Consider the following 24,087-nt stretch of genomic DNA (forward strand, 5'->3'; position numbering starts at 1 on the left):
CAAGACCTGTCTGGGTAAGACTATCCATCCTAGACAATAGTCAGACTGGAAGACTTGTACAGGCAAGACTATTTTAGGATGAAAGGAGTTGGACAAGACCTGTCTGGGCAAGACTGTCTGTGCTAGACAAGACCTCTCTGGGTAAGACTCTCTTTCTTAGATAAAGGTTAGATGGGAGGATATATCTGATTTTTAAGCTGTATATTACAATGACAAGATTGGAAAAGACCTGCCTGTAAGACTATCTTACCAAGGCACAAGTCAGATGAGAAGACAGATCTGGATATGGCTGTCTTACCCGGACAAAGATGAAAAGACAGATCTGGATAAGGCTGTATTAGGAAGACAGGAGCAGACAAGATCAGTATTAGCGAAACTGTCTTACCATGACAGGAATCAGAGGAGAAAACAAATTTGGATATGGCTTTATTAGGAAGGCAGTATTCAGGCAAAACCAGTATGAGTATGGCTTACCATGGCAGGAGTCTGAGGAGAAAACAAATTTAGATAAGACTTTATTAGGAAGGCAGTATTCAGGCAAAACTAGTATGAGTAAGGCTGTCTTAACATGACAGAGTCAGACAAGAGGACATATCTGAATAAAGCTATTTTAGGAAGAGAGGAGTCAAGCGGGGGGCTGTCTTATCTAATTATGGCAATATTACTATACAAATCATCCAACAATACATATCTGGGCAAGGATATAGTAGGAAGACAACAAACAAATCTTTCCAAGAGTCAGATAACAAGGCATGAGCTGGTGTGTGTGTGTGATTTGGATTTTTAACATACCTTTAACACTGTTTCAGTCACATCGCTACGATGTCTGCAGTGTGACAGTTTTATAGTGATGTCTAGCACTGGGCATCATACCGCAGACATGTAGCATGATGTCCCACCCAGTCACATTATCCTGACACCAGGCATACCAGTCCTAACACTAACCTCTTAATGCTGAACATCAGGCGAGGCAGCTGTTAGTACCATTTTTGTAAGTCTTTGGTATGACTTGGCCGAGGATTGAACCCATGACCTACCTCTTCCGAGGCGGACACTCTAACTACTAGGCCACCAGAGTGGTCTACATGAGCTGGTAAGACAAATAATTAACAGTGCATATCTGGGTAAGGCTGTGCTAGCTAACAACTGTCAGACACCATGGTAAGATAAAGCTAAACAAGATAACTGCCAGTCAACATGACTTATTTCGGGAGTTACTGCTGCACAGGACAGAGTTTATTCACAGGACAAGTCCAGTGACAAGATTTGTGTCAGTAAGGATGCTGTCAGGACTGAGCAAATTTGTCTACAATAAGATAAGTTAAACAGTTGGGCTTGTTGATAGAAGGTTAGCTTAGCAAATGAGTTATTCAGCAGTACTATGTTGGAGTTAGGTTAACTCATGTAGACAAGATGGACAAGACATTTGGTTGAAGAAATTTCCACTTTTTAAAAATCAGTGCCTGCTGATAAGCTAACCAAAGTACTGTGTATGAGACTTGGCACTTTTGTCCATTTGTACTTCGGAATTGTTCCCAGTATCCAATTGTACAAACATGATAATCTATAATTACTGTTTTACAATATAAAGAAAATTCAGCATTGAAAGCAAAGTTCCTTTTGCTTTTCAAAAAGTCTGTTTTATTTGTATCTTCCATTCATTAACATGTTTTCACATAATCTTTGTAGTTTAGTTATAATTAGACATTCTTGTTGAGTCTGTCGACTTTCTCTTAGATTCACAAGTTTATTCTTATGTCACCTGAATTATAAACTTACGGATTTTATACCCTGAAGAGATAAATAGGTTAGCTTTTAAAAGAAAGCGATTTATATGCACATTTTCCCCAGATATTTGATGCATTTTACATTTTACCTTTATATTTGATGTTATATACATTTTAAAGAATTCTAGGATCATTAAATTTTGTCATTTATTTTGTGGGAATTTGTATTCAATTTCACTCAAAATGGTTTATCTTTCCAAAGATTGTGAATTATTTATATTCTTTACATTTTCATAACCTGACATTTTTGGGGCAATCTGTAGCCAGGATTGAGCTAATGTGCCCTTGAACCTTGTATACACATAAATAAATACATACTGGAAATACACCAAACTGTTTCTGCCTAATTTCAGATCGGGATGAGTGCGCAAAAGATTATCCTTGTACCCACTATTGCCACAACATTATTGGAAGTTACTATTGCACCTGTGCAGATGGCTTTTTCCTCCTACCTGACAAGAGAAGGTGCAAAGATAATTCTTCTTCAGGTAAGCGTTTCTTTTTTCTTTTATGTTCCTACAGTGCAGTGGGCATCTTGATTTTTTTCCTGTTGATCCCTCTTTCTATAATTATATCTGTCTGTTTTGGTGGTATCGCGAAAAATTACATATTTGTTGGTTAAATGGTCCTATTTTTTTCTTATGCCAGTGTTGTGTGCTGGTTATTTCCACTGTCAGACAGGTATTGTTATAAAGGCAAGCTTGGTTCTATTTCATGACTACTGTTTTTTCAGGACATTATGTTGATTCACTGTGTGACATTTAGATGCCCCGGACATTATGTTGATTCACTGTGTGACATTTAAGTGCCCTAGACATTATGTTGATTCGCTGTGTGACATTTAAGTGCCTTGTACATTATACTGATTCAGTGTGTGCCATTTAAGTGCCTTGTATATTATATTGATTCAATGTGTGACATTTTAATGCCTTGGACATTATATTGATTCATTGTGTGACATTTAAGTGCCCTGGACATTATGTTGATTCACTGAGTGACATTTGATTGCCTTGTACATTATGTTAATTCATTGTGTGACATTTAGATGCCTTGTACATTATATTGATTCATTGTGTGACATTTAGATGCCCTGGACATTATGTTGATTCACTGTGTGACATTTAATTGCCTTGTACATTATATTAATTCACTGTGTGACATTTGATTGCCTTGTACATTATATTAATTCATTGTGTGACATTTAGATGCCCTGGACATTATGTTGATTCACTGAGTGACATTTGATTGCCTTGTACATTATATTAATTCATTGTGTGACATTTGATTGCCTTGTACATTATATTAATTCATTGTGTGACATTTAGATGCCCTGGACATTATGTTGACTCACTGTGTGACATTTAAGTGCCTTGTACATTATACTGATTCAGTGTGTGCCATTTAAGTGCCTTGTACATTATATTGATTCATTGTGTGACATTTAGATGCCTTGTACATTATATTGATTTATTGTGTGACATTTAGATGCCTTGTACATTATATTGATTCATTGTGTGACATTTAGATGCCTTGTACTTTATATTGATTCAGTGTGTGCCATTTAAGTGCCTTGTACATTATATTGATTCATTGTGTGACATTTAAGTGCCTTGTACATTATACTGATTCAGTGTGTGCCATTTAAGTGCCTTGTACATTATATTGATTCATTGTGTGACATTTTAATGCCTTGGACATTATATTGATTCATTGTGTGACATTTAGATGCCTTGGACAGACTTGCCAATTCTTACAATTTTGCTGTAAGTCTTATGAAAATTATCCTTGCCGAAAAATCCAGATAATTGGTTCATCCGTGTTTTATTTGGATCCAGGTTTCATCTTAGAACTAGTGAAATTATTCAGGGAACCAGACTAATTTTACAGCAACACTCCAGACACTTTAAACTGCACCTATTTGTTTATGCGAAGCATTCTGCTTGATCAGACTGTTGATTATATAATTTTTGAAAATGGCATCCAGAAAGTGATGTGTGTTTAAGATGAAAAGGAAAATAAGCTTCTTGAAAAGTGTTAATAATCAACACAGAAGAATAAAAAGGAGTATTCAGATTCTTGTGAATAAAAGCTGGAAAGGACACAATTATATTTATTGGACATCACATGCCAATTGGAGTATGTCCGTGGCTTGAGATATGATTGTCATTCGTCATGTGAAATGGAAAAGAAATTCCAAGAATTATGTGAAGTTGAGAGATAGCAACAAGCCATTGAGCTGTTTAGGGTTTGGAACTAGAGTTTGCTCACCTCTTCTAGTGGTAAATAAAGTCTACGCATACATTACAAACTTTTCAGTTGAACATAATGTTTGTTGTCGATGTGTTGAACTTTTAATTATGTTTTCCAGCTTTACAATAGCAGTTATTGATATTTTGTTACACCTTACTGAAAACTGGTCAATCTTACAGAAACAATCAACTGCCTTACTGAGACAGACTCATCAGGATTGGCAAGTCTGCTTGGAGATTATGTTGATTAAATGTGTGACATGTTTGTGCCTTGGACATTATATTGATTCACTGTGACATTTAAATAACTTGTCATTATATTGATTCAATGTGTGACATTTAGATGCCTTGGACATTATGATAATCAACTGTGTGACATTTATGTGTCTTGTATATTATGTTGATTCACTGTGTAACATTTAAGTGCCTTGACATTATGTTGATTCATTTGTGTGACATGTTTGTGTCTTGGACATTATATTGATTCACTGTGTGACATTTAAATGCCTTGTACATTATGTTGATTCATTTGTGTGACATGTTTGTGCCTTGTACATTATATTGATTCACTGTGTAACATTTAAGTTCCTTGGAGATTATGTTGATTCATTGTGTGACATTTAAATGCCTTGTACATTATGTTGATTCATTGTGTGACATATTTGTGCCTTGTACATTATATTGATTCACTGTATGACATTTAAGTTCCTTGGAGATTATGTTGATTCATTGTGTGACATTTAAATGCCTTGTACATTATGTTGACTCATTGTGTGACATTTAAATATCTTGTACATTATTTTGATTCATTGTGTGACATGTTTGTGCCTTGGACATTATATTGATACACTGTGTGACATTTAAGTGCCTTGACATTACATTTAATTTGATTCATTGTGTGACATTTAGATGCTTGGACATTATGTTGATCAACTGTGTGACATTTAAGTTTTTTGGAGATTATGTTGATTCATTGTGTGACATTTAAATGCCTTGGACATTATATTGATTTAAATGGTGACTTTTAAGTGTCTCGGAAATTACGTTGATTCACTGTTAGACATTTAAATGTCTTGGACATTTTGTTCATTCACTCTGTGACATTTGAGTGACTTGGACATAAGGTTGAGTCATTGTGTGACATTTAAATGTCTTGGACGTTTTCTTAATTCACTGTGTGACATTTGAGTGACTTGGACATTAGGTTGAGTCATTGTGTGACATTTAAATGTCTTGGATGTTTTCTTCATTCACTGTGTGACATTTGAGTGACATGGACATAAGGTTGATTCACTGTGTGACATTTAAATGTCTTGGACATTAGGTTGATTCACTCTGTGACATTTGAGTGACTTGGACATTAGGTTGATTCATTGTGTGACATTCTGATACATTATATGTAATATCAGTATTGTGAAATGTCAAAATAATAATGTCTTTTTAATGTTGCAGAGGAACAGCCATTTCTGCTGGTTTCCAATCGTTACTACATTCGAAAAATTTACCTGGATGGTACTGTGGAATTACTTCTTGACCATCTAAACCACTCCGTAGCTATTGACTATGATTACCAAGAGAAGCAGCTTTATTGGTCTGACATTACCAGTCAGTTCAGCTCCATAAACCGACGCAACTTTAACTGTACCAATACCATAACAAAGGTAAATATCCATGGTCACACACAGGCAGACACTCATACTCGCACACACTAACAAGTTGACCAATTTATACCATCTTTTCCTCATGTAATAGTTATCATTATGGGTGTTCAGCATGTTTGGGACCAAAAAGTAATTAACATCAGAAAAGGTTGGGCAAGTTTGTTCATTAATTTATTTTTCCTTAGTGTGAGCCAATTAATGACTATATTTTGCTCTGCGCATATATATATATATATATATATATATATATATATATATATATATATATATATATATATATATATATATATATATTGTTGTATGCATAAGAACAAATCAATGACTACTCAGTGCCTATATGATTAAATCAGAATCATTGTATTTATAACCACCAGTTAATGACAGTTTGCACTTTGTACAGATGATGAAATCAGAGTCCTTTGTTGTTTTTATATGCACAGTTTATGACCATATTTGCACAGTATGTATGACAAAATCAGAATTTGGTTTTGTTTGCACTGTATATAGGATGAATCCTACTCTTTGTTGTTTGTGTAACATCTTTCAGTGACTGTTACCTCTGTATATAGGACTAAATTAGATTCTTGTTGTTTGTATAACAGCCAGTTAATTTTTGTTTTTACAATGAGTACATGGTGAAATTAGATGTTGTCTGCGTAACATTTGGGTTTTTACATCGTTGATGTGTAATGCTGACGTCATCCAAAACAAGTAATTACCATACTGAAACAGCAGATTTGAGCTGTTTGTCATCGACCAGAACAGCTTCCGTCATTGGTCTGCACATTAGCTCAAATTTGTTACTCATAAACTACTTGGAGGATCGCCATGAAACTGTATTCACACATTCATCCCAGGGTCTAGTTGCTCCAGAATGGAAATAATGCTGACATCTGAATGGACGTAAGGCATATAGTGTACAGTGGTAAGGATTGTCTGGCAGATTGGTTGTGTAATGCTGACAGCTGAATGGACATAATGCATATAGTGTACAATGGTCAGGATTGTCTGTGGCAGATTGGTTGTGTAATGCTGACAGCTGAATGGACATAAGGCATATGGTGTACAGTGGTCAGGATTGTCTGGCAGATTGGTTGTGTAATGCTGACAGCTGAATGGACATAAGGCATATAGTGTACAGTGGTCAGGATTGTCTGTGGCAGATTGGTTGTGTAATGCTGAATGTGAATGGACATAAGGCATAGTGTACAGTGGTCAGGATTGTCTGTGACAGATTGGTTGTGTAATGCTGAATATAAATGGACATAAGGCATATAGTGTACAGTGGTCAGGATTGTCTGAGGCAGATTGGTTGTGTAATGCTGAATATGAATGGACATAAGGCATAGTGTACAGTGGTCAGGATTGTCTGTGGCAGATTGGTTGTGTAATGCTGAATATGAATGGACATAAGGCATAGTGTACAGTGGTCAGGATTGTCTGTGGCAGATTGGTTGTGTAATGCTGACATCTGAATGGACATAAGGCATATAGTGTACAATCGTCAGGATTGTCAGTGGCAGATTGGTTGTGTAATGCTGACATCTGAATGGTTTATAAGCACACAGTATATACGGACCAGGATTGTCTGTGAGGGACTGATTGTAAAATGCTGATATTTGAGTGGTTTAAAGGTATGTAGTATATAATGGTAGAGATTGTCTGTGACATTTATATGGTATGACGATGACATCTAAATGGTTTAAAAGCTTGTGATGTATAAAGGCATATATTGTTTACGATATTTTCATTTTATCAGTGCATTATAAACTGTAATTTCTAATTTTCAATTTTAGAACTGCTGCATGTACTGAGAATCTTGATTTAAGAAAAATAAGATGCCAGTTCATTAAAAAAATGTAGGCTTACAAACAGTGTAGTGCCACCCCACCACCCCTCACCCCAGTATTTTGAATCTCACTCCATTGATTTGTCTTTTTGAAATAAATCAAAAGTAACATAAGGGAAATAATATAGTATTTAAAAACTGGTACACAGATAACACAAAATCGTTAAGACTTGCATTTACGTATATTTTGCTTTGGTTTCATTACACATGGATTGGCAGGAAGGTTGGGTAGAACCATAAACAAAACCTAAAATATTTAACTATAGTCTGATAATACAAACCTGTTTGTTTGTACCCCCCTACCTATTTAAATAATGGAAACCTTTAATGTGATAAAAAGTGCAAGAAACTTGGTCAATTTATTCATTGATTTATAGTTTCTAACCTGAGTGAATAGAGTGGCCATAACACCGTCATTCTATGCACGTTTCATGCTTAACGGAAGTTTTCAGTGTAATAGACAGACATGCTCGGATCCATTTCCAGTTTCTGGACAAGTCCATTTTCAGCAAAGGGGTGTATCATGACTACATATGTACATACATAAGTCGTCTGCTTCCGTTATTTACAATGTCGAATGAAGCAAAAGAAAATAATGACAACTACAAATTTGCTTTTCTTGTGGATTTAACAAGAGGTTTAATTTCTATGTCCATATATGCAGAGGGATATAATTCCAAATTCTCAACGTTATGTAATTTACACAATTATTCAGCAGTTACCAAACAGGATGAACTACGTCATTATGTTGTCTGATGGAAATAAACTAGCCTATAGTGTACACAATAGGGCACTGTGTTAGTATGGAAAGTCCATTAAGCATGAAATGGTGCAGGCGATGCCAGCATTAGTGCCATTCTGGTCACAGTCAGGTTAGAAATTATAAATCAGTGATTCAATTGACTTAGTTCTGTGCACATTTTATCACATTAAACATTCTCATTTTTTAAATCGTTAGGGGGGTACAAACAAACAGGGATGTAGAGTCAGACTATAATACACTAAAGGTTTGTTCAGGGACAAAATCTAAATATGATTACTGCTCTAGAACATTGAAAAGCACATAAATAACTATATCATATGAAACTATCTTGATATATGAATTCCTATACGCTCTAGCTTGTTCAACAACTTTTGACGTATTATTTCAGAATTGCATTGAAACACTGCACAGCACAACAGTACGAAATCCAGATGGTATAGCTGTTGATTGGATTGGCAGAAACCTTTATTGGTGTGATCGAAATACAGACACTGTTGAAGTCTCCAAACTTGATGGCAGGTTTCGTAAAATTCTCATCAATGACCCTGAATTCCTTAGGGAACCTCGAGCTCTGCAGGTCTTCCCAGCTAAAGGATATATGTTTTTGACAGACTGGGGTGACAAACCCCACATTAGCCGAGTTGCAATGGATGGATCATCAAAATTAAAGATAATCCAGGATGAGATTGCTTGGCCAAATGCATTAACAATTGATTATGTGACTGAAAAAATATTTTGGGCCGATGCATATTATGACTACATGGCCATGGCAGATCTGGATGGATCAAATCGACATGTTATAATGCGCAAGGATCTGCCACATATCTTTGCCATGACAACATTCATTAATAAAATCTTTTGGACTGATTGGGAAACAAAGAGCATATACCAAGTGAACAAGTTTTCTGGAGAAGATCGAACGAAACTGGCAACCCTTATACACAGACCAATGGATATAGTTGTGTATCACCACACACGGCAGGAACAATGTAAGTACTTTTACACAACTCATAATCCTCTATGCTATATATTCTCATCGGACTTTGCTGACTTTGTGCAATATATGATGCGGTAGGTCGTCATGTTAACAGTCAAAATTCACTTTTAACAGACACAAAGGTCAGATTTTTATGTTAATTGACATCTGTGGAGAGGGTTATTGTGTTATCTGTGTCCATCTCTCCATGCATGTCACAAATTTTGTTTTCACTTGAATATAAATGCAGTCTCAGTGCAAGAGACCGGTCAGATTGTATATCCTTGTAAAACAATAAAATTGGCATTTAAATGCAATGAGAAGCGTACTGGCAAGAGACTTGATATCGATGGATATTGAACTATCAGTGCAAAGAACATAGTTATCACATAGATTTTCAATACCTGCATGCATGCTTGCATAAAATAATTTATCAATTGCTATGCTGCATTTCAGTACATTGTGTGATATGGAGTTGTGAACCTTGACTACCATGTTATAATTAGGGATTTGGATTTGTTATTTGCAGTTAATAGCCCTTGTGAGAAGAAAAACTGTACTCATTTGTGTTTACTGCGCCCTCCCAGTCATGGCAGTGGTGTACAGGCAGTGTGTGCATGCCCAGAAAACCACAACCTCATAGATGGTAGATCATGTAGCTCAAACTGTACCAGGTACGTATAAAGTTAGATCATTTAGTACTTATTATCATGGATTTAGTGGTGGTTACAGGCTGTGAATTTAAGGATGTCCACTTTTGTTAAATAAAAACTTACAGTGCAGCTTGCAATGATGCGATCATTACATTATCTTAATATTGGTATTTTGTTATTGGTATGATGTTACTTGTTGCCTAACTATATCATTGGATTATGAACTCTGTTTTTCTTATATGATTTTAAGAGGCAAATTCTTGTAATTTAAATAGTGGCAAAAAGATTCCATGAAAAGGAAATAAAAAAGACAGTGAAAAGTATACGAAAACCTTGGGAAATCTGTTGCACTTTTATGACCTGCATTGTATTGGTTACATAAGCTTTATGTTGTGGTAAACTGATCTTTATAATTTCACACATAATTCTAAGTCAGATACATTATCCAATAACATTAACATCTGGAAATAATCTCCACTACCTGCAAATCCAGTCCTTCCTGAAAGAAAAAACACCCTACTTTTCCATCTATACATTACATAGATGAAGGGAAGTAACTCTTGTGGACGAATTCCCCATGATGCCCCACTAGATGGTCACTTTTGTCCAGGATGTTTGCCAATTTAAGCTTTCACTAGAGACTGTTAACAGTGTCTCTGAAATCATTGTAATTTTTCATACCTATTAGATGTCCAGAAATGTTCTCATCGGTTTGCTTTGGTTTCAGAGTCTGATTGATATCAAATTAATTCATTATAACCCTGTATCCAGATTTAGTAGTCGTATAGTAGGACTGCATGTCCATTAGTCTGTCCTTTTCTTCAAACTTCTTGTAACTACAAAACCTCTGCAGCTGTTCCACATAATTAAATGCTTCTTCCACATAATTCATTGTAGTCTCCCATGTAATTCTATGCTGTAGTCTTCCACATAATTCATTGTAGTCTTCCATGTAATTCTATGCTGTTGTTTGCAAAATTTAATAATTCAGTTCAGTCTTCCACATAGTTCTATGCTGTCATCCACAAAATTCCATAATTCAATGTAGTCTTTCTCATAATTGTATGCTTTTTGTGCTGCATGTTATATGTAGATGTGCCAGTTAAGGGCTTTATCATTTCAGGTCTATTTGTGAGTTGTTGCCCCTTGTCCATAAATTTTAAGTATCCACTACATCAAATCCTTGTGATTAGGGAAAGCATAACTCGGGAACCATTGAATGTGTTTTTGGTTTATTTTGGTGTGTACATTGTCTCGTAGACTTTTATTGCCTTTTATGGGTTTTGTATAGTGAGCTTCGTGTAACCAGTGCAAATTAAGAACTTTTCTTTAGCAAATTTTGTATGAATATTGTCTTGTGCCATTTATGGGTTTAGTTTTGTCTGCCAGTTTGGAAGGAATTGTGCTCCTTGTTGAGCAAATTCTTGTCTAAACATGGAAATGTGGAATGTTGTTTGCAATCAGCATGGCTCATTATTCAACACCTTGTGGTGGAGTTAAATAAAAAGATTTGTATATCTCGATGCATTTTTTTAATATCGGTTTTGTTTCATCTTCACCATTTTGAGTTATGACCCTTTTCAACTTCATATTTTTTATATTAATTATTGCTTGTAATAACCATAGTGCAGGGACATTTCAACATACACTGATGCAATATACTGTGAACATTATTTCTTTGACTTAGAATATCTTTTATGAGTTTTGTCTTACCTGCTGCATTATGGAAAGAGTTTACAGCCCTTGTTGATCATCTTATCTGACTTTGCTTTAACTGTCGATGATTCCTGGAAAGGGTTGAATTTCAAGCTTGCCACATCATTGTTTAGAGGAGCAATTGCTCCACAAAGGCACACAAGTTCTGATTTTTAAGGCTCAACAGATTTAGTTGTACTGCTGTTTCTTGACTCAAGGTCTGATTTTTAAGGCCCAACAGATTCAGTTGTACTGCTGTTTCTTGACACAAGGTCTGATTTTTAAGGTCCAGCAGATTCAGTTGTACTGCTGTTTCTTCACACAAGTTCTGCTGCTGACAGGGTCAACAAAGCCAAATGTAGTGCTTTTCTCAACACAAGTTCTACTGTTCTAGTTCCAAAAGAGCCAGCTGTAGTGCTGTTTCTCAACACAAGTTGTGCTGTTTAAGGGTCAGCAAAGCTGATTGTATTTCTAAACAAAAGTTTCACTATTCAAGGCCTAGCATAACCAAGTGTAGTGCTTTTCCTGACACAAGTTCTACTGTTTAAGGAACAACATAGTCAATTACTGAGCTTTTCCTGACAATTTCTACTGTTTAAGGACCAACATAGTCAATTGCTGAGCTTTTCCTGACACAAGTTCTACTGTTTAAGGACCAACATATAGTCAGTTGCTGAGCTTTTTCTGACACAAGTTCTACTGTTTAAGGACCAACATAGTCAATTACTAAGCTTTTCCTGACACAATTTCTACTGTTTAAGGACCAACTTAATCAATTGCTGAGCTTTTCCTGACACAAGTTCTGCTGTTTAAAGACCAACATATAGTCAATTGCTGAGCTTTCCTGACACAAGTTCTACTGTTTAAGGACCAACATAGTCAATTGCTGAGCTTTTCCTGACACAAGTTCTACTGTCAAGGACCAACATAGTCAATTGCTGAGCTTTTCCTGACACAATTTCTACTGTTTAAGGACCAACATAGTCAATTACTGAGCTTTTCCTGACACAAGTTCTACTGTTTAAGGACCAACATAGTCAATTACTGAGCTTTTTCTGACACAAGTTCTACTGTTTAAGGACCAACATATAGTCAGTTACTGAGCTTTTCCTGACACAGGTTGTACTGTTTAAGGACCAACATAGTCAATTACTGAGCTTTTCCTGACACAATTTCTACTGTTTAAGGACCAGCATAGTCAATTGCTGAGCTTTTCCTGACACAAGTTCTACTGTTTAAGGACCAACATATAGTCAATTGCTGACCTTTTCCTGACACAAGTTCTACTGTTTAAGGACCAACATAGTCAATTGCTGAGCTTTTCCTGACACAATTTCTACTGTATAAGGACCAACATAGTCGATTGCTGAGCTTTTCCTGACACAAGTTCTACTGTTTAAGGACCAACATATAGTCAATTACTGAGCTTTTCCTGACACAGGTTGTACTGTTTAAGGACCAACATAGTCAATTACTGAGCTTTTCCTGACACAATTTCTACTGTTTAAGGACCAGCATAGTCAATTGCTGAGCTTTTCCTGACACAAGTTCTACTGTTTAAGGACCAACATATAGTCAATTACTAAGCTTTTCCTGACACAATTTCTACTGTTTAAGGACCAACTTAATCAATTGCTGAGCTTTTCCTGACACAAGTTCTACTGTTTAAGGACCAACATTGAGCTTTTCCTGACACTAGTTCTACTGTTTAAGGACCAACATAGTCAATTGCTGAGCTTTTCCTGACACAAGTTCTACTGTTTAAGGACCAACATAGTCAATTGCTGAGCTTTTCCTGACACAGTTTCTACTGTTTAAGGACCAACATAGTCAATTACTGAGCTTTTTCTGACATAAGTTCTACTGTTTAAGGACCAACATAGTCAATTACTGAGCTTTTCCTGACACAAGTTCTGCTATTTAAGGACCAACATATAGTCAGTTGCTGAGCTTTTCCTGACACAAGTTCTACTGTTTAAGGACCAACATAGTCAATTGCTGAGCTTTTCCTGACACAAGTTCTACTATTTAAGGACCAACATATAGTCAGTTGCTGAGCTTTTCCTGACACAAGTTCTACTGTTTAAGGACCAACATAGTCAATTGCTGAGCTTTTCCTGACACAAGTTCTACTGTTTAAAGACCAACATATAGTCAATTGCTGAGCTTTTCCTGACACAATTTCTACTGTTTAAGGACCAACATAGTCAGTTGCTGAGCTTTCCTGACACAAGTTCTACTGTTTAAAGACCAACATATAGTCAATTGCTGAGCTTTCCTGACACAAGTTCTACTGTTTAAGGACCAACATAGTCAATTGCTGAGCTTTTCCTGACACAAATTCTACTGTTTAAGGACCAACATAGTCAATTGCTGAGCTTTTCCTGAGACAATTCCTACTGTTTAAGGACCAACATAGTCAATTGCTGAGCTTTTCCTGACACAATTTCTGCTGTTTAAGGACCAACATAGTCAATTGCTGAGCTTTTCCTGACACAGTTTCTACTGTTTAAGGACCAACATATAGTCAATTGCTGAGCTTTTCCTGGCACAAGTTCTACTGTTTAAGGACCAACATATTGTCAATTGCTGAGCTTTTCCAGACACAAGTTCTACTGTTTAAAGACCAACATATAGTCAATTGCTGAGCTTTTCCTGACACAATTTCTACTGTTTAAGGACCAACATAGTCAATTGCTGAGCTTTCCTGACACAAGTTCTACTGTTTAAAGACCAACATATAGTCTATTGCTGAGCTTTTCCTGACACAAGTTCTACTGTTTAAGGACCAACATATAGTCAATTGCTGAGCTTTTCCTGAGACAAGTTCTACTGTTTAAGGACCAACATAGTCAATTGCTGAGCTTTCCTGACACAAGTTCTACTGTTTAAAGACCAACATATAGCCTATTGCTGAGCTTTTCCTGACACAAGTTCTACTGTTTAAGGACCAACATATAGTCAATTGCTGAGCTTTTCCTGAGACAAGTTCAACTGTTTAAGGACCAACATAGTCAATTGCTGAGCTTTCCTGACACAAGTTCTACTGTTTAAAGACCAACATATAGTCTATTGCTGAGCTTTTCCTGACACAAGTTCTACTGTTTAAGGACCAACATATAGTCAATTGCTGACCTTTTCCTGACACAAGTTCTACTGTTTAAGGACCAACATATAGTCAATTGCTGAGCTTTTCCTGACACAAGTTCTACTGTTTAAGGACCAACATAGTCAATTGCTGAGCTTTTCCTGACACAATTTCTACTGTTTAATGACCAACATAGTCAATTGCTGAGCTTTTCCTGACACAATTTCTACTGTTTAAGGACCAACATAGTCAATTGCTGAGCTTTTCCTGACACAGGTTCTACTGTTTAAGGACCAACATAGTCAATTGCTGAGCTTTTCCTGACACAATTTCTACTGTTTAAGGACCATCGTAGTCAATTGCTGAGCTTTTCCTTACAAAGGTTCTACTGTTTAAAGCCCAACAGAGGTAATTATAGTGCTATTTCCAACACTACTAAAGACCAACATACCAATTTTGGTGCTTTTCTCAGCAAATGTTCTACTGTGCAAGTTCCAACAGAGCCAGTTTTTGTACTTTTGCAATGCACCCATAGTTAACATCTTTGTCAGACTTTGCATCTTAAATGTCATTCTCCTTTGTGTTTGTTTCAGAGTCGGATTGATGTTAAATTAATTTTTTCAGTTCCCAGATATTGTGTGTAAAGAGTTCCAAATGCATCCCATCCTGGTGGAGATGTGATAACCATACCGATTGTGAAGATGGCTCGGATGAACCTTCCTCCTGTCGTAAGTATGGGATTATTTTGGAGCATTGTTAAGCTCCACCAGAATGATTTATTATGGGACAAAGTATAACCTTTATTTGTCCATCTGTCTTTTCATCAGTTTATCTGTTTATTGGCTAGGTTTTTGACATGGTGACAGGGCGTTCATATTTTGTGAGCACAGTTGTTTACTTCACTTTTGTAAAGTTGCTCATACCATGAAAATCATTATATATTTGTAATAGACATTTTAAGAAAACAACAAATGATCTAAGATTTGAGTTTCATGTTTTTATTTTCATATGCATTGGTAAGTTCTTTAGATAGTGTTCCATCAGAAGTGTGTGAGAGCTGCAGCAGCTCTGTTGTTAGAGTATTGGACTCCTAATTTTAAGGTCACAGGTTCAGTACTCTACCAGATCACCCTCGGTTCGTCAGTGAGAAAGGCACTTTGGTGCCATTTTCTCGTCAAAATGTGCTAATAATATGTTAAGAAATGGTGTTAAAACAAACCAACAAACAAAATCATGTGTTTGAACTTAGAGAGATCCATGTGTGTTTAATTTTCTTAAATGGAATATCACCTTTAAAATACATTAATTTTATGAAATTTGGAACCAAAAAGGAAAAATGTTCACACTCTCAGAATTGTTGTTTCCAGTGTTTCATAATTTCATTTTCTCATTTCTCTGCTCCAGCCAAATATCACTGCCTTCAACCAGGAATGTATCAGTGTAAGAATGCTACAAGCCAGGATGACTGCCTACCAGCCATGCAGATCTGTGATGGGATAAAAGACTGCAAAGATGGATCTGATGAAGATAACTGTAGTAAGTTATACATTGTTTTTCCGTCGTCAAACACATTATCCAATCATAATACATTAGCAGAACTTCTGCATCCTTGCAAACCCAGGCCTTTGGAGCTAAAAAATGGAGCAAGCAGTTTTGGAAGGTTTATAGGACCCAAACCAGCAACCATTAACTGCTTTAACTGCCACACCACCGAAGATCAACACCACGTATTCAGTATATGCCCAAAATATCAACCTGCTAGGAAAATATTTATCAAAAACCAAAAAGAGATTGGATCACCACACACATACCCAGAGTTACTTATGGACTCTAATAAAAATAAACAATCAGCATATAAAAATATAAATAAATTCATAGACTCAGCAGGACTTAGGAACAAAATATAATTACTATCCCCACAAAACCGAAAGACCCAGTAACTAGCTAAATAAATTTAGATGCCCCTACAAAAAAATCCAAAACACATCATTCAGTTTTATAAAAATATTGATAAGTAATTCACTTACGAAGCACCTATCAAGAACTAAGGAAACCGCATAAGAGGAATGTCCCTAACGAACTGAGTAATCAGCTAGGACTCCGGTCCTAGATGTCCTTAAGAAACCGTGTAATCAGCTAGGACTCCAGTCTCTTGCTAAATAAAGTGTAAATAACATTCAGTCTCTATAAACATTAATAAATAAATAACTTAAAGAGGCAATATCTAAAAACTTATAAATAACATAACGTAGGAAGCACACCCTAAACACCTCAACTAGTAATACCATAATAACCTTGAAAATCTCTCTTCATACATGATTTATACTAACAACCTCTATAAACAGCATAGAACACACACCCTTTTTAGAACATTTTGACAAAAAAAAAAAAAAAAACCACCAGGCAAATGCGACAAGAAACCAGCGATATGAAAAGAAAAGCAACTAGGGCCATTTCCGAGCCATCCCTTGCACTAATGACAGCCAACCATTCAACTGTAAGGGACCTTTATGGACCCACAGATTGAGGCCAAACTATCAGAGTTCCTTGAACCCATAAAAGCCCGGGGGAGGTGGCACCATTTTCTTCCCCAGGAACAACTAACAGGCTGCGGTGCAGTCGGAAAAAAGTGGCACATGCACAGTTGTGTGCACGCCACTATAATTAAACTCGGCAACAACAAGATGGCTCATTTTAGCAGTAAAAAGCTAAAACATTTTCTGTGTACTAAGGACTGTTCTATTTAAACATACATGGTACCTAGGGAAGGAAGATTAAAAAAAAAAACATGCTCCAAGATACTTTGATTACTCAAAGAGTTTAGAAGAAGAAAAATTCTACATCGTATCAATGGGGGACTACCTTGTGTTAAAAGTGCCTTCTCTGGGTCCCAATTATATATTATGGGAACAGCACTGAACCAGAACTCAGATGAGAGTGGTATCCACTTGGATAGAGCTATTAATGCCAAATCCCATTAGTCTTTATTTGCACTGATGTCGGGCCAGCATGCTGTTAGCAGAGGTCTACAGGTACCATCCATTTCTCACCAGTTTGGAGTGATCCTTTGGACTTTTCTTATAGAAGGAAGTATACTCCATCTGTTTTATAACTGAATTTCACACTACCATCAGTGTAGACAAATATTTTGCACTTTGAATACTTGTTGATACAATAAGACAACTGTTGCCATTTCAGTTAGTAGTCATAAATACAGTGTGAAACATAAGATATTATAATAATTAATTATTATATATATTATTCAAATAATTATATATTATTATTAGATAAATTATGTGCAAACCGTGTCACATGACATAACATTTAACATAAACATAAATTATATATAGGGCATGTTATCACGTTTTTACATATCCTATGTTGTGATATCTGTTCAACATTACATGCTTAACATATGTGTTAATCATGTCAAATATGTTTTTTAACTATAAATTTAAATATTTGTTTTACATGGCTACAAACTGTGGACAAGAAGATAGGCAGTGAAAGGCATTGTACTTGATTAGTTAAATATAATGAAGAAGTAAAGAAAAATGTTAATTGTTTATCCTCTACTTTCATTTGTTTTTCACCCACAGAAAATTATACATGCATGTCCCACCAATTCAAATGTGCCACAGAAAATATATGCATTTCGGAAACCAAGCTGTGCAATGGAGCGACCGACTGCAAGGATGGAGCAGATGAAAAGAATTGTCGTAAGTATATGATAATCATCTTTGTGTTCAAGTGCCATGGGCAAATGAATATATAATATGTATGTGTTAATATTCCATGGGCAAATGAATATTTGATATGTTCATGTTCAGATACCATGGGCAAATGAATATTTGATATGTATGTGTTCATATACCATGGGCAAATGAATATATAATATGTATGTGTTCTTATGCCATGGGCAAATGAATATTTAATATGTATTTTTCATATGCCATGGGCAGATGAATAATATGTTTGTGTTCATATGCATTGGGTAAATGAATACTTAATACATGTGTGTCACATGCCATGGGCAAATTAAAATATGTGTATTTGCTCGTGCCTTTGGCAACTGAATATTTACCATGTATGTGTTAATATGCCATGGGCAAATGATTATTTAATATTTATTTGTTCATATGCCATTGGCAAATGAATAATATGTATGTGTTCATATGTCATGGGCAAATGAATATTTGACAAGTCTATTGTATTGGTATATATTGTTTTTTTTACCATCTGTTCATACCCTTGTTAGAAAAGAACCCATGCATTGATGTATTTCAGATATTGTTTGAGAAATATCCATAATGAGAATCCATTTTTTTCATGCAGTACCAGTTTTGGAGGATTTTTGGGGGGTTGATGCATACCTCAGAATTAAAGACCTAATGGACAATCATTTATGCACTCAGCAATCTGACTTTCTCCATTCAGCGAAATTAAGTAAGAATGAAAATATCTGATTGATTGCAAAAGGAACTAGAAGGCATTTAATTGTTTAGCTTCTGGGATGGTCTGTTTTCGATTGTTCTTACCACAAGCTTGTTATCTCTAATTTTGCTAAAATACTGGAGGATTGCCATCCAACATGACACACTTATCACATGGTTGCTTTGATCTTAAATGAAAATGGTGCTGCATGGGTGTCTGAGACCTGCCATCCCTTATGCATTGACCTCAAGTCTTACATAAATAGCCCTTAAAATACAGACTTATATAATAATAGCAAGAATTATGGAAAAGGGATAATCAGAATTCTTGGGTAAAAAGCTGGAAGGGGAACATCTTGATGATTTGAGTATGTCTTGTGGTGGGAGATATGATTGACATCTCAACATGAAATTGAAAAAGAAAAGCAAAGGACTGCAGAAGTTTGATAGATAGCTGGAAGCTATTATGCTGCATTGGGTTTGGAACTGTAGTTTGTGAAATTGTTCTGGAGGTAATTAATGTATATGTACATTGAAAACTTTTCATTTTGAACATGTTTACCATTTCTGCATCAGTTTCCAATTACACTTCATTATTTGTAAGTGCAGTAAGTGCATGTTTTCCAACTTGACAATATCAGTATATGATATTTTATGACACCTTTCTTTATCATGAGATATCATCGACAGATGTCATCTGAAATACTCTCAATAGTAGACTAGTCAGAACATGTAGAAGATCTTTGGTAGAAAAGAATGGCGAAAAACACAAACCTTGAAAATAAAGTTGCATAGAAATCACTTAAATTTTTCATAAGGAATAGAAACATCCATTAGAATGCCTTGCCAAATTGTTTAATGAAAGAATTTTTGGATTTCAGCAGTATGGCATGGTTTATACTGTATGAATTTGATTTTGTTTTAGAACATCATTTACAGGAGTTATGTCCCTTATTGCTCTTTCTCCTGGCTTTGGTTTCTGCGGCATAACTTCACCAGAAATCAGTGCATTTTGACCATATTTGGAATGTTAACTTCATTTTGGTGTGATCTTGAATTTGAGTTCCAGTTTTCCATGGCACCAGTTACAGGATTTATACCTTCAATTGATCCTCCTCCTGTTTTGGATTTTCACAGCATTGTTGGATTTAAAGCAAATTTTGCACACAGCTTGATCAGTTTTGTTCTCCACAAGTTTTTGATATCATCTCCAGGAGTTATGCCCCCTGATTGCTCCTCTTTAAGACCTTAGATACCTCAATATAACTTGGCCATGTTGTTGTTGTTGTTAGATATCAGCAGGGTTGTTGTTGGTGGTGGTGTTGTTGTTAGATATCAGCAGGGTTGTTGTTGTTGGTGTTGTTGTTGTTAGATTTCAGCCAAATTTTGGTACCTAGGTTCATGGTAAAAAAAATGTAATAAATATGACTTGCAGGATTCTCTGTCATGTACAGGAATTATGCCCCCTGCAAAGCCAACTTTGTGATGGTTTCTGAGGCATTACTTTGCTCGGAATTGTTGGATTTCGATTAAATTTGGCATGCAACTTAAAGACATTGAGTGAGTTTGATTTGTAGATTTCCATTTGCAGCATGGTTGATACAACCTTGAACAAATCCTTGAATTTGAAAGTTTGCCTGGCAAAGTCCTTGATTTTTGAAAAAGTTACATTTGTTGGGAAACTCTTTGAATTTTCCCCATAACTTGAATTTTATCAGAGGGATTACAAGGACATTAAAACTGATCACTTTTAAATTCAGCACTATATTTTCCAAAACATACTGAAGAAATAAAATCGGATCAAATGGGTTGGATCAAATTACACACAACATAGATGATATAGTGCCCATTTGCACTAGTTCCATAATAATTTCATATCTACTTTTGTACCCATTTAAACAAAGAATCTTATAGAGAAAATTTAATTTCTGTAACATAAAGACTTCTTTGAAAATTGTATAACTTTTCTCCTGGACAGTTTGAACCATGTACTGGAGGTAGGCACCTTGATTGCATTTTAAGCAAATTTTTGGGCTCTGCAGCATAACATTAAAACTTTTTATGGATTTCAACTAAAATTTTGTCTGTAGCCTTATATTTGATGAGACCATGATTTTCTTTAATATCTTGTGCACCACCTCATGATTTATGTCAGTTATGCCATCTGATTAAGTTATTCCCTCCAGGCTATGATTTCTGCAACTTTAACAAGGATGGATGGATGGATTTCAGTCAAACTGACCACACATCTGTATATCAATAAGGCACTGAATGGGGTTGATTTCTGGCATTCCACGAAAGCATCTGCAACATAACTTATTAAAGAATTTTTTCTTCCAACCAGATTTGTCGTGAACTTGTATAAAGATAAAATCTTGAATAATTGGGATTGTCAGCATTCCACATTATCATTTATAGGAGTTATGACCGAACAATGTTTTGTTAAGACTTTTATGAAGGTTTTGCAAATGATGACATTTTCGTTGGTACTTTCCTTCATGGTTTTTGGAGAAGGTATCCAATTGTTTCCATTGAGGATCATTTTTCCTTGGATCATTACATTCCAGGTTTGTAGTAACAACAGAGTCCACTTAAACTGGACTCCATGAATAATTATGAATATATAGTAGTAGAAAGTCATACAGCTCACCCTTAGTTTAACATGTCCATAACCATTGATCACATCTTGTACAGAACCACATTATAATGAAAACAGTGGTATATTGAGAACAACATAATCTACAGAACAAGAATGCATGTATTGAACTCATTTGTTGGTGCCAAATTCTGCATCCAAATATTCCTGCTTTTATACCAGTTTCCTGGCCAATATCACCTCTGTTGTTAAATTTAGAGAAACCTTTGAACAATTTTTTTCAAAAGCTGAGTTGACCAATTTTTACTGAATCCAAGATGACATCCTGGTGATTCCATGGGTTGTAATGGGCAAGAGTTATACCTCTCTGTCTATCGATACAGAAAGGAAAATATATTATTTTATCTTTTAGTAGGGCTGGTTTCGTGAGGTAGCAGGCTAATATTCCTAACATAATGTGAATGGTTAAGTATTCTCGAAAAAACATGATATACTTAAAAGTTTGCTTGCTTTTATCTCTTAATTACTTTGCAGCCAATATTACCTGCCAAGACAACCAGTTCCAGTGTGTGGCAAGTAAGAAGTGTATACCATACCTCTGGTATTGTGATAAAGACAACGATTGCCTAGACTGGTCAGATGAACCAAATAACTGTCATGAGGCACAGTGTAAGGAAAATTTCATCAAGTGTAACATTTCTGGTCGCTGTATCCTCAAAGAATGGCAGTGTGATGGCGACGTTGATTGTGGAACAGGAGACGAATCGGATGAAGATTACTCAACATGCCGTAAGTTTATCAGTATATGTTAGGGCTAGCGATTCCTCAAGAGTCGACTCAACCCAGAGTTTTCAACGGAAAGATGGAAGTAAAAGTGTAAATGTAAAGTGCTTAAATATTTTTTATAGTATTTAAATTTAAAATAAATTTGGATTTCAGGCTGCTAAAGGGAAAATATGTGCATGTAAATAAGAAATATATTTGTAGTGGTAGTAGTAATAATATGCTGTTATTACATATATGCTGTTATTACATGCAGACAAACTGCATTACTGCTGTTTAATCCATTCCCCATGACCTTGCTGGGTCAAAGGTGAGAACCTCAGCTTCCATAGTTGAAACTTGACTATAAAGTAGACACGAAAAATCATACAGTTTTGTTCTTAAGGATACTTGTCTCGCTTCTAGCAGTGAAACACAGTGTTCAGCAGGGTGTCTGTGTGGTCTAAAGCGCTCTCCATCATGGATCACTGCCATCTCACCTCTTTGCGTGGGTTTGAGTCTCTGGCTCGGCTAATGTTGATATGTGAGAAAGCTTGCTGGTAGCTTCTCATGGGTCGGTGGTTCTTTCTGGGGTTTTCCCGGGTTCTTCCTCCACCATTAATACTGGCCACCATGTATAGCCTATCTTGTGCTGAAAAATGGCATTAAACTCTATAACAACAACAACAACAACAGTGTTCAACATAAGATCTTTACATTCTGTAATCAGCACATTCTCTCTCAGTGAAAGTGGTAGCTATCACCAGTCAAGAACATTATAACTTTTCTTAGAGCTTAACACCATTGATGCTTGGAGTGACTTTTTGCCACTGACTTCTGGTCAAAACTCATAAGGAAAATAGCAACTAACACCTGCCTAGAACATTGTGATTTCCTTAGAAACATACCACCATGGACACAATAGTGTTTTATATAGCACTAACTTAATTGGTTTCGTCAGTCTCAAAAATGGATCCTGCATGCTAATTATGTACTGCAACCATGTTGTGAGAATGTACCTTCTTAGCGGAGAACTGCCAGCTTATGTAAGGGGAGTTAACTCTTCTAGTATGTGCATACACATGATTGATACATTCTTTGTTAATGTGCACTTATTATGATATTTTCATACTCACAAAATTGATTATAATTATGATCTTTTAAGAGCACAGTGCAAGTATGATGACAAATACATTCTCTGAAATGTAGAAAATGTTCCTAAGTTGTCTAAATTTTGTTCTTCAAGCAGACATGATCTTCAGGAAGGTTTCATTGTACTAGCATGCAGCAAATCACAGAAATGCAACATGATGGTTGCAGTATGAATTCTTATACCTTAAAGGCAACAGATAGCTGCCTTACTGGTTTATCCCTAATGTTGTCTGTCTAAAGCTAATTTGACAAAGAGTAAGATATAAAAAAAAAACTGATACCATAAATAACAACTTTAAAATTTAATATTTTATAAATGCCATAAATAAGGTCTTTGAAATGAATAATTTTGCAATTTGTGCAGTAAGTTTTCATGGTTGTCTTGTTGTCTCATCATTCATTAAGATCCTGGCAGTGACAGCA

General features: G+C 35.8%; 1 protein-coding gene across 2 annotated transcripts in view; it reads left to right on the forward strand.

Annotated features, from left to right (window-relative positions):
- Nucleotides 1-24,087, forward strand: part of LOC149790231 (prolow-density lipoprotein receptor-related protein 1-like) — a 393,476-nt gene that overhangs the window by 284,898 nt on the left and 84,491 nt on the right. For both annotated transcript variants that reach the window (XM_089972262.1, XM_089972261.1), the window contains exons 52-59: nt 2,141-2,275; nt 5,489-5,697; nt 8,698-9,298; nt 9,815-9,959; nt 15,346-15,449; nt 16,126-16,257; nt 18,321-18,440; nt 22,285-22,539. In XM_089972262.1, the coding sequence (XP_089828388.1) occupies nt 2,141-2,275; nt 5,489-5,697; nt 8,698-9,298; nt 9,815-9,959; nt 15,346-15,449; nt 16,126-16,257; nt 18,321-18,440; nt 22,285-22,539 (1,701 nt within the window). The remainder of the gene's footprint in view (nt 1-2,140; nt 2,276-5,488; nt 5,698-8,697; nt 9,299-9,814; nt 9,960-15,345; nt 15,450-16,125; nt 16,258-18,320; nt 18,441-22,284; nt 22,540-24,087) is intronic.

This window comes from Sinohyriopsis cumingii, chromosome 10 (assembly GCF_028554795.1).
Source record: "Sinohyriopsis cumingii isolate HCF-2022 chromosome 10, ASM2855479v2, whole genome shotgun sequence".
NCBI lineage: Eukaryota > Metazoa > Mollusca > Bivalvia > Unionida > Unionidae > Sinohyriopsis > Sinohyriopsis cumingii.